Here is an 11,834-nt window from a genome sequence, read left to right as displayed (position 1 = left end):
TTTACGGCATATTTCAACAACTGAACGCATATTATCATTCTTCCATCTGCTGAAGTGGGGTTTACATGTACAAAATGGTTTAGTTCACTCAAGTCAAGTTGAACTTTACTGTCATTCCCCTACATGTATGGAAATACAGTGGAATGAAATGTTGTGCCTCACAAGACCAAGGTGAAGTAAAACAGTATAAACCTATACACAACTAATCTACTGACAGATTTTGACAAAAAAAAAAAAAAAGATTGTTTCAGACGTTTTTTCTGCGATGTGGTAAGGTTGGGGGGTGGGTGTTTGGAAGGTGAAAGATGTGAGATTGTCAATGTTTCAGGAGGTAGGGGGTTATAGGTTTTTAGAGAAGGGCGGGGTGATTTGAGTTCAGGGCTCTCACAGCCTGTGGGAAAAAGCTGTTGGGCAGTCTGGTGGAGCGGGTTCTGATGCTCCGGTACCATCTTCTTGATGGTAGGAGCTGGAAGAGACTGTGGGAGGGATGGGTGGGGTCCTTCGCGATACTTTTGGCTTTGCTGGAGCATCATGTGCAGAAAATGTCCAGGATGGAGAGGAGAGGGGCACCGATGATATTTGCAGCTATGTTCACTGTCTGCTGGAGGGTCTTGCGGTCTGCTGCACTACAGTTCCCTACCAGACAGTGATGCAGCTGGTCAGCACGTTCTCAATGGTTCCTCTGTAGAATGTGGTGAGGATGGGTGGAGGGAGACTTGTTATTTTCAGCCGGCAGAGAAAGAGTAGCTGCTGTTGTGCCTTCTTGGAGAGTGACATGGTGTTGGTGGTCCAGATGAGATCCTCTGTGCACACCCAGGAATTTAGTGCTGCTGACTCTCTCCATGGTCAAGCTGTCGATGGTCAGTGAGGGGTGGTCAGCTGAGGTTCTCCTGAAGTCCATCACAACCTCCTTTGTCTTACATTGACGGACAGGTTGTTAGTGCCACACCATTCAGCAAGCTTTGCCACTTCCTCTCTGAAGTGCTTTTCATTATTGTTGCTGATGAGACCTACCATCGTTGTCTCATCCACACTTGATGATGTGGTTGGAGCTGAACTTGACAGTGCAGTCGTGGGTCAGCAGCGTGAAGAGAAGCGGGCTGAGCACACAGCCTTGTGGGGCACCTGTGCTCAGTGTGGTAGTGCTCGAGGTGTTGTGTCTGACACGGACTGACTGAGGTCTTCCAGTTAGAAAATCCAGGATCCAATTACAGAGGGAATTATTAAGGCCCAGCAGGTTTCATTTATTAATGAGTTGTTTTGGTATTATTTTGTTGAGCTGAAGTCGATGAACAGCATTCTGATATAGGAGTCTTTATTTTCTAGATGGATAAGAGCCAGGTGGAGGGTGGAGGAAATTGCATCGTCTGTAGAGCGGTTTGGACGGTATCCAAACAGAATTTCAGTTTTGAAACAGTGCTATATGGGACGTTAGTCGTTTAGACAGGACACAGGTGATTTCTTTGGTACCCGTGTGATTGTTGTGGATTTTAGACATGGGGGGATGACTGCCTGGCTCAGCGAGGTGTTGAAGATATCTTTTAGGACATGTGTCAGCTGTGTAGCACAGTCTCTCAGTACACGGCCAGGTATGTCATCAGGACCCGCAGCCTTGCGTGGGTAAATCCTAAAGGGTCTTCCTTATGTCGGCTGGAGACAGACAGAACGCCTGGTCATTCTGCATGTCAAACCATGAATAAAAGTGGTTGAGTGCATCCGGGAGGGATGTGTCATTATCACAGGCCTGTGGCAGGGACTTGTATTCAGTGATGGTTAGAATTGCTTGCCACAGGCTCTGTGTGTCTCTGCTGTCTTTGAAGTGATTGTTGATTTTTTGAGCATAGGACCGTTTTACATTTTTGATGCCACAGAACAGATTAGGTGAAGTCTTGGCCTAGTGGTTAGAGAGTATGACTCCTAACTCCTAAGGTTGTGGGTTTGAGTATTGGGTCGGCAATACCACGACTTAGGTGCCCTTGAGCAAGGCACTGAACCCCAAAACTGCTCCCTTGGTGCCGCAGCATAAATGGCTGCCCACTGCTCCGTGTGTTTGTTTACTGCTGTGTGTGTGCACTTTGGATGGGTTAAATGCAGAGCATGAATTCTGAGTATGGGTCACCATACTTGGCTGTATGTCACGTAATATTCACTTTCATTAGCTCTTGTTGTTTTGAGGACTGCTTTATCTCCTGATCTGAATGCTTCATCTGTGGTCTTTAGCAGCCCATGATCCTCTGCTGTCATCCACGGCTTTTGGTTTGCAAGTGTGGTGATGGTCTTGGTGACTGTCACATCATCAATGCACTTTTTGATATAAGCACTCACAGTATTAGTGTACTCCTGCAGGACTTTGAGGTTGTTGTAGTTGGCTGCCTCTTTAAACATGTTCCAGTCAAACATATTTAAACATTTTCCGCTGTCACAGATGTGAAAATTTTCTTTTACTTTTCCTATGAATCCTTATGAACATTTGAACCTCTTGTTTCATATTATATTATATTATATTATTAAATATAGTCTCTCTCATGGACATGCAAAGAATATGTTTCTACTTTTTCTACAGATAGCCTAGTCATATTAATAGCTTATTCTGTTTTTGATGTCCACGATTCAATGCAGGCTTTAAACTACTTTCCCTTCACTCTATTGGTACTTTGTTGATCTCTTAAGGGCATTTATGTTGTAAATAATAAAAAACAAAACAAAAAACATCGAAACAGTATGGTGCAGAGTATTGTGTTACACATATCACAAAAATGAAAAGCTAGCCTACACTATACACAAGAGGTAAGTTTTCACTGTCCACGTTAAAATTTTTTACATTAAAATGAATCGTTGACTTCAATATCTATGTCAACATGGGAACATCAAAAATATGTTTTGAATAATTACACAGTGATGTTTCTTTATGAGGTAGGCCTTAAAATGTATGATATTATTAAATTGATTTGGATGGATAGCTAGCTATTTAAAAACTACAAAACATGTGACGTCATAACCATAAGACGGACCCTGGTTTTATCCGCGACAATCCAACGTGTGTTCAAGTTTATAGACATTAATCATATATTAAGTAAATTACGCTGCTGGTTAGGTTGGTGTTTTAACTTTGTTTATGTTTATTATAATCTAGGATGCATTTTCCAGTCTATTTTCACCTTTTTGTGGTTACTGGGTTTACTAGAAAATGATTGCATCATCCCATGCCTTCAGGACGCCGTTAGATACATGAGTTTATAATTACATATTTTATTTTATGGTTTTATGCCGTGTAATAGTGAAAAATAGAACACTATCTATATATTTATATCACGCACTTAAAATTATTTAACGGGATATGCGTTAATGCCACACATATATTTGTAAAAATAAACAGTCAGGCGTTCGTTTGGTCACACTTTCGTTCCTTTTCTATCAAGATGGCGGGCGACGAGTCTGGAACAACGTTGGGTCAGCCTCATCTTTCTAAACAAGACCTCAGTACATTAGTAAGTCTTCATCTTTTGTTCTTATTTATATCATAACATGTTGTAGAAGTACTAGCTATATCGATAAATCGAGTTAAGTGGTTTTGTGATGATATTAGCGTGTTTGTTCGCTGTACCGGTGAAAGCTCACCACATGATTCATTCGGAGCTTGAGAAGGACCCCATGTAGAAATTATGTGAAAATGTCGAGAAACCCAAAAGTCACTGTGTTTAATATAGTTGCATTCTTATGATTTTTTTGTTTAGGTACTAATTTTGCTTTTAATAAAATCAATTCTGTACGTCTGACGTTTAATGTGATGTAACGTTACTCGACAATTTAATGTTTCCTTATGGCAAGCCTTGTTAACATTAATACGCATTTTTTTGTTGTTAACTTTTATTTGTTTTTTGTTACTGTGACATATATTAATTACTTGAAAATAAGTGAACACTTATTGCAAGCTACACTCTGAATCAAAAGCTAGTAATAGCAATGATTTGATTCAATTTAAGCTTGCAACAGCAAAGTGCAGCTTCTCTTCTTTAGGGGAAAACTTGTTTTTCCCATAAGAGAGGCTGTTACAAAGAAATTATCTCTTATTTCTGGTAGTTTTCACTCATGATCCGCTCAACAGCTTAAAATGTTTTGATGCTTAGCACTACTGATGTTTTTCATTAATATTATTATTATTATTATTATTAAAGTTACAAATGAAACAGTTTTCCATACTACATTTTCTTGATGATTAGCATTAATAAATCTGTTTTGCATTAAAGGATGTGAGTAAACTAACTCCTCTGTCCCAAGAGATCATCAGCAGACAAGCCACAATAAACATAGGTGAGATTTCCTTTTACTGTTTTGTGCTGCTTTGCATGCAAACAAATGTAACATGAAATTAATTACATGTATATATGTTTGTCTCTAGGAACTATTGGTCATGTAGCCCACGGAAAATCAACAGTTGTGAAAGCGATCTCTGGAGTTCACACTGTCAGATTCAAAAATGAGCTGGAGAGAAACATTACAATCAAGTTGGGTTACGCTAACGCTAAGGTAACCGCATTGTTCACTAATCTCTCTCCAAAATTATTATTGCAAGCTACACTCTGAGTCAGAAGCTAACAATAGCAATTATTTGATTCAATTTAAGCTTGCGACAGCAAATTACAGCTTCCCTTTTTAGGAATTTATTATTTAATTTTCTCCTTTAAGTGAGGCTGTTACAAGTTAATTCTTTTGAATGAATGTAAAGTATTTATTTTTGATGGATTGAGTAATGTTTTTGTGTCTTGCTATGTTTTGTATTGAATCCCTTATTTAGGTGTATAAACTGGATGATCCGAGCTGTCCACGGCCAGAGTGTTACAGGTCATGTGGCAGCAGCACACCTGATGAGTTCCCCACAGACATTCCTGGCACCAAAGGCAACTTCAAATTAGTCCGGTGTGTTGGTTTTGTTAATTTTAATTTCATCTAATAGATGTATAAAATTTAACAAAATAATCATCTGGCATACATAGCTTTGGTGTGTGTCCCCCCCCCCCCCCCATCAGTATAAAGGTATATTAAACCCAAAAATAAATGCTGTATATGCAGTAAATCATGTGAACTGGCAAATGGATTTGCAGCGGTCGCTTTGTGACATCCAGTGTAGATGACTTTTAGCTGATGCGATGAAAAGCAACAATGGTTTTGTCTGGTGTGTGTTGCTCTTGAAGGGGAGCAGCAAATTCACAATAGCCTGGCTTGTGATGCCATCCGCTGAAAAAGTGTTTTTCTATGGCAGGGTTCTTCTACATCAAATGGTACCAAGTCTGAAGAAGAAAGATTCAGAGGAATTGGCATTCGGTGCCGCTTTATTAAAGGCACTTTTGCCACAGCTTTTTTTTTCCTGCTGATTTCCTGTGCGACACTTTAAGAACCACTGGTCTTATCCATGTGATATTTCCTTTTGAATTCAATCTCCATATTCAGTTCTTGTAGTTCAATTACAGTGGTCCACAACAAGCATTGGTTTCCCCACACATCCTGATTCTTTTTGTCTTTTTAGGCATGTCTCATTTGTGGATTGCCCAGGTCACGATATCTTGATGGCCACCATGTTAAACGGTGCCGCCGTCATGGACGCTGCGCTGCTCCTAATCGGTGAGTATTTACATGTAGTGGTTTTTGTCTTGCAAGTAATGAACACAGCCGTTATCATGACCTACTTTACTCTTTCAGCTGGGAATGAATCGTGTCCCCAGCCACAGACGTCAGAGCATTTGGCTGCCATTGAGATCATGAAACTCAAGCATATACTGATTCTGCAGAATAAAATCGACTTGGTGAAAGAGAGTCAGGCCAAAGAGCAGTATGAACAGATCCTGGCATTTGTGCAGGGTAAGAGACTTAGCTTGGTGCTATTCTGAAATGTCATGAATTTGCTGGTAGTTGAATTTCATTATTTACACTGTGCGAATCAGTGGGCGGGGCTAAACATGCAGCGCCGTAGAAGCAGTAGTGTTGTCAAAAGTACTGGCCGCAAAGGGATACTCCACCCCAAATGAAAATGTTTTCATTAATCACTTCTGAGTCAGCTGCGCTGCACCGATGCGCTGTTTTCCTTCAAACCAAAGCCCAAATATGTAGAAAACGTATCCTTTGTTATTTTCTTCGTGTACAAAGTATTCTCGTCACTTCATAACGTTACGGTTGAATCACTGATGGCAGATGGACTCTTCTGATGATGCTTTTCATAATTTTCTGGACTTTGACAGTTTAGCTTACTTGACAATCTATGGGACAGTCATAAGCCTCCCGGTTTACATCCAAAATATCTTAAATTGTGTTCCAAAGATGAACTAAGCTTTTACAGGTTTGGCTCGACATGGGTGTAAGTGATTGATGACAATTTTCATTTTGGGGTGGAGAATCTCTTTAATTTATATTTTCTGCCGAACACAAATTATACATTTTTGTTTTTGAAAATATATATATTTTTTATTTATATATACATAATCAAAGTGAATAGGTCTGTCACGACCTTCAACATGCAAATCCAACAAAAACTCCAAAATACTTTCTATTCACATCTATGACATGAGGATGAGTAGATGATGACAGAATGTTAATTTTGTCCATTTAACATGGACATTCTGTAACTCTTTTATGTGTCCTCTAAATGCCCTGGATGAGTTGTAGTGGAAAAACTCTCCTGTTATAATAAGGTTTCGCCTTTTGATTTATTTTCCAACAGGCACAGTAGCAGAGGGAGCTCCGATCATCCCGATCTCAGCCCAGCTCAAGTACAACATTGAGGTTGTCTGCGAATACATTGTAAATAAGATCCCTGTGCCTGTACGCGACTTCACCTCTGAGCCGCGCCTTATTGGTAAGAGACCTTCAATATTACTAAAGAGGACTCAAGAAAGTTTAGATGAGCAACAGTGTTCTTCTTTTTCCCCTACAGTAATCCGGTCATTTGATGTCAATAAGCCTGGCTGTGAAGTAGATGATCTGAAAGGTGGTGTAGCTGGAGGAAGTATCCTCAAAGGAGTCCTGAAGGTAACTTTTGACTTGTTTGATCCAATTTATGCCAAGCATTTTTCCACCGTCCCACAATTCCTAAAGCACTTTTACTGTCAGACTATTAGGCTTCTGCTTTGCTGTTGCTATTTCTGTTCCTCTTTTCATGCTGTTCTTCTGTGTTTATTTTGGTTCAAGGTTGGACAGGAGATTGAGGTCAGACCTGGTATTGTTTCTAAGGACCATGAAGGGAAACTAATGTGCAAACCCATCTACTCCAAAATTGTTTCCTTGTTTGCCGAACATAATGACCTCCAGTATGCTGCTCCTGGTGGCCTTATTGGTATGCAGACTTACAATTACAAGAATGCAGTAATGTGTGTGTTATTGTCACATTATTAACTGTTTATGCATATTCTCTATTGCAGGTGTTGGCACCAAGATTGACCCTACACTGTGTAGAGCAGATCGTATGGTGGGGCAGGTCCTCGGCGCTGTGGGGGCTCTTCCTGAGATCTTCACAGAGCTTGAGATCTCCTACTTCCTTTTAAGGAGGCTGCTTGGTGTGCGCACTGAGGGTGACAAGAAGGCAGCGAAGGTAAATATTTTATAATAGTATTGTCAAAACAAATGTTAACTCTGTTTTTTCTTCAACATCCTTATAAATGAGATGAACATTTTTCATTTTAGGCAATTCCTCAGTGATGTAACGGTATGAAAATGTCTTATCACAATTATAGTAGGCCTGTCACTTTTGAGAAAAATCTAATTTGAATGGGTATCAAATATCATGCAATGTATTCGAATATATTCAAATATCTACTTGCCCCCTGTGCGCTTTTAATTGAAATAAATAATTCTGCTCCCCATAAATAAAACACCTTTAGTTTTCAGGAACTGAACAATTTTGTGAAATTCGGCTTGATGTAGTAACAGCACAATGAAGTTGCGATTGTAAAGCCTGTGTTATACTTTCCGCATGAGCAATCCGGAAGCGGACGACTTCCATTTATTAGGGCTTTAACGATATGCGATATCAAATCGAAATCGCCATACGCAGGTCCACGAACCTGTATCGCGATGTGAGAAGGCAGAATCGTGACACACCCCTCCTAGAGTTATCCTTTTTGTCCAGATCCAATGCTACCACATTTTTCAATTACTATAAATATTATTTGAAGTTAACATCATAAAATAGATTTGAAGGAGTCGATTAACGCGGATACGCGTTATGAGTCATTTTCTCCTGATAACCACGAAAGGAACTTAAATGACACTTTCAGTTTTAATCGTTACAGATAAGAGCAATACATAAATCGAATCTGTAAAGGGTCTACTTTTTTTTGGATACAGACATAAAAACAAAAATTTGTGCACTTATAAAATAAAGATAACAAACAAGGTGTGCTGTCTGCAGCCTTCGTCTGCGCTGATCGTCATGTACAAACACGTCATTAAAATGAACTGTAACTCCGTGAATACTCAACGAAGAGACATGAGAGAGATATCTATAGAAAGCTTGACATGTCTACTTTTAAACTAAACAAGTGCTTCCGAAAACAGATATTCTGTGATGAAGTAATCCATATGAAAACAAGGCAATGTCTGTTTTTTACGTCTCCGTTCATTATATCTAATGTGACCACGCCCCTGCGCTTAACGCGCTATTCAGATTCAAACTGAAGCGCGCGGCTTGAATACACCCACACAGAAGAATAAGCAGCCAGACTGTTCTTCAAGTTTTTTTTATTTTACTGTTTGCTTCGCGATGAGAGGAATAAAACTTAATTCGCCCCAAAAAGATGTGATGTGGTTGAGGATTTGAGAAATGGATTTCCTCAGAAAAAAAAGAATAAAGTCCTCTATTCAGCAGAGATCATAAACATGAGTAAGTCTCTTTATATTTATTTATATACTTGTACTAGTTTTCACATAACGTGTAAACAATTTACTAGTTAGACTTTTCAAACTATAATTCCTGACTAAATGTATAATTAAATGAAATATTATGAAGTTTCAATAACAATATGCAATACTACATCATTCAAAATGTCAGGGCATGACAAAACTTCTCCAGGCCCCAAAAATACCCTTAGACTCCAGAGGGTTAAAAATATATTTTGTTTCCTCAAAATATCATTTTAATTGTTTTATCAAAGCACCCCAACCTCCCCCCCTCCAACCATACATTTCGGAGAACAAGGACAAATATTTCAATTGATCGCTCAGGCATTTAAGAGGCACCGTAAATCTGCGTTGTGCTGCTGGTCCTTACACTCATCGTTCTTACACTTGATATACTTAACCTGATTCCATTCATAATTTAATTCAGCTGGCCACGCCAGACTACTTATCAGACTACTTATTAAACAGAAACTGCAAAACCACATGATGCGCACGAGAACAAATGCGATTTGAGCATGTTTACCACACAAAACTGTGTACTAGTAACAACACCACACTAAAATCTAAAGTGAAGTGAAGTGACATTCAGCCAAGTATGGTGACCCATACTCAGAATTTGTGCTCTGCATTTAACCCATCCGAAATGCACACACACAGAGCAGTGAACACACACACACACTGTGAGCACACACCCGGAGCAGTGGGCAGCCATTTATGCTGCGGCGCCCGGGGAGCAGTTGGGGGTTCGATGCCTTGCTCAAGGGCACCTAAGTCGTGGTATTGAAGGTGGAGAGAGAACTGTACATGCACTCCCCCCACCCACAATTCCGTCCGGCCCTAGACTAGAACTCACAACCCTTCGATTGGGAGTCCAACCCTCTAACCATTAGGCCGTTCTACTATGCTGCTCAACTGCTTCTACTAAAATGTAAACAAGGTAAATTATACCTGAATTTGGCCACGCCTTACTACATATTAAACCAAAGATGCAAAGCTGTGCAATACGCATGAGAGCAGTCGTGACCACAGTAAACACTGTAAACAAAACAATGTGTCCTAGCAATAACAACTAGTGGTCGACCGATATATCGCCACGGTTTACTTTAATTTTGACGGCGCTAAGAGTGGCAGTGCCTGAGCGCGCACAGTGCTTACTCTCTCTTGTTCATCATCGTCGTAAACAGTTCTGTCTAACACGGTTGGAAGTCTTGTCTAATAATCGGAACGATTCAACAAAATTTAATGTACAGAAAGTATTAACGATTGCTTTTATTTTAGGCTTATTAGTAATAGAAAGGCAAACATTATACTTTCTCATTTTCCGTCCATATTAAGCAAATATGCATTTATATAATTTAAACAAATCTTTGAATGGCTAATGAACATTTAATTTCACAAACCTTTCAAACTTAGTCGAATCCAGCTGTGAGATCTTTTGTGAGCTTTTTTTATCCAGCATGATCATATGTTCTCTGTGTGAAGGTCAGTCCATGTGAATTGAATGTTTTTAACTATAAACTCGTGATTTCAAATTATACTGCACTTTATGCATTTGCCCACCGTCATATTCATCATTTTCACTGTGTGCTGTATGTAAAATGAGTGTTACCCTGGCTTTATTTGTAAAATGATTCCCAATGCACACAATCTTCCCAGAATACAGAGTGCCCTGTTGGTGTTTGTTTTCTTTTTAATTATATTTGTATTAAATACTTATTTGTGAAAAAAACTGTCATCTAAAGTATAAGCATGTTTCCTTTACACAATTATTTTTTAATCCATTGTCAGTGATTTCAGATTTCTTAAAATATTAATAATAATAATTATAAATTATAAAATAATAAATATAATTGTTTATATTTCTTTATGGTTTATCAGAAACCAACAATCACCATGGAAATGTCTACTCCTACATGTTGAGAAAATAAACTGAAAACATGAGATTGATGACTGAATGAGTTTTTATGTACTCACCATTCTGGTAGCAAGAATTATTTTGAGTATAATCACAATTAATTAATTTGACTGCACTAATTAATAAGCATTCAGATTCTACTGTATTTTTGCTCTATTTTGAGTGCTATTCAAGTTTTTGATTTTCATATTAATTTGCCCAACAGGTTCAGAAGCTTTCGAAGAATGAGGTGCTGATGGTGAACATTGGCTCGCTGTCGACAGGAGGCCGTGTGAGTGCAGTGAAAGCTGATTTGGCTAAGATTGTCCTCACTAACCCTGTGTGCACAGAGGTGGGTGAGAAGATCGCCTTGAGTCGCAGAGTGGAGAAACATTGGCGGTGAGCACATTTTTGTTCATCAGTTTTACTGTGGATGAATCATGCACAATTAGATCAGAAACTTGTTTTATGTATTTTCGCCTTCATGAATGCAGTTTGTACGGTCATTGACTTGTTTCTTCTCCCTAGTTTGATTGGATGGGGTCAGATCAGGAGAGGGATGTCCATCACACCCACAGTCGACGATGATTGAAGAGTAACTACAGTCTTTCAATGGCTCGCACTGTCTCTCTGCCAGATACAATTAAATCATTTTCACACACACTCACGCACAGGCCAGCGCGTTTCGTTGTCAGCGCAGAGTGAAGGGAAAGGCTCTTTTTGATAGGAACGCACTGGCCCTTTATTTTAAGATGTTCACCATCCTCTGTGGAAGGATTGGTGTCATTTATATGAGAAATGCAATGAAAACAATATTCCTTGGCTTGACAAATATATTGTGAACATCTTTCAGTGATGACTAATAAAAAACATTTTGGATCGAACTGTTTGTGTGCTTTATTTTCTGAAAATGGTGCTTTATTTCAACAATTACTATTAAAACCTTATTCTCAAGAATAAGACCAATTTAGTTGTAAAAATGCTCCAAAAATCTTATCGCAGTATGGCATGTGGGGTTATTAATGGCACCCAAAGCCTTTTGAGAGAGTTGGGT

At 39.1% G+C, this 11,834-nt stretch overlaps 1 protein-coding gene across 1 annotated transcript; it reads left to right on the top strand.

Annotated features, from left to right (window-relative positions):
- The first annotated feature begins 3,001 nt into the window (after positions 1-3,001).
- On the top strand, positions 3,002-11,664 carry LOC128013386 (eukaryotic translation initiation factor 2 subunit 3). The gene is made up of 13 exons (XM_052596343.1): positions 3,002-3,094; positions 3,420-3,488; positions 4,248-4,311; positions 4,400-4,527; positions 4,796-4,917; positions 5,525-5,619; positions 5,698-5,856; positions 6,713-6,847; positions 6,926-7,020; positions 7,180-7,324; positions 7,410-7,579; positions 11,007-11,179; positions 11,309-11,664. The coding sequence occupies exons 2-13, from the start codon at positions 3,420-3,422 to the stop codon at positions 11,370-11,372; spliced, it is 1,419 nt and encodes a 472-aa protein (XP_052452303.1). The 5' UTR covers positions 3,002-3,094; the 3' UTR covers positions 11,373-11,664.
- The last annotated feature ends 170 nt before the right edge of the window (positions 11,665-11,834 follow it).

Source organism: Carassius gibelio, chromosome B24, assembly GCF_023724105.1.
Source record: "Carassius gibelio isolate Cgi1373 ecotype wild population from Czech Republic chromosome B24, carGib1.2-hapl.c, whole genome shotgun sequence".
Lineage (NCBI taxonomy): Eukaryota > Metazoa > Chordata > Actinopteri > Cypriniformes > Cyprinidae > Carassius > Carassius gibelio.
This window is presented reverse-complemented; position numbering and strand designations above follow the sequence as displayed.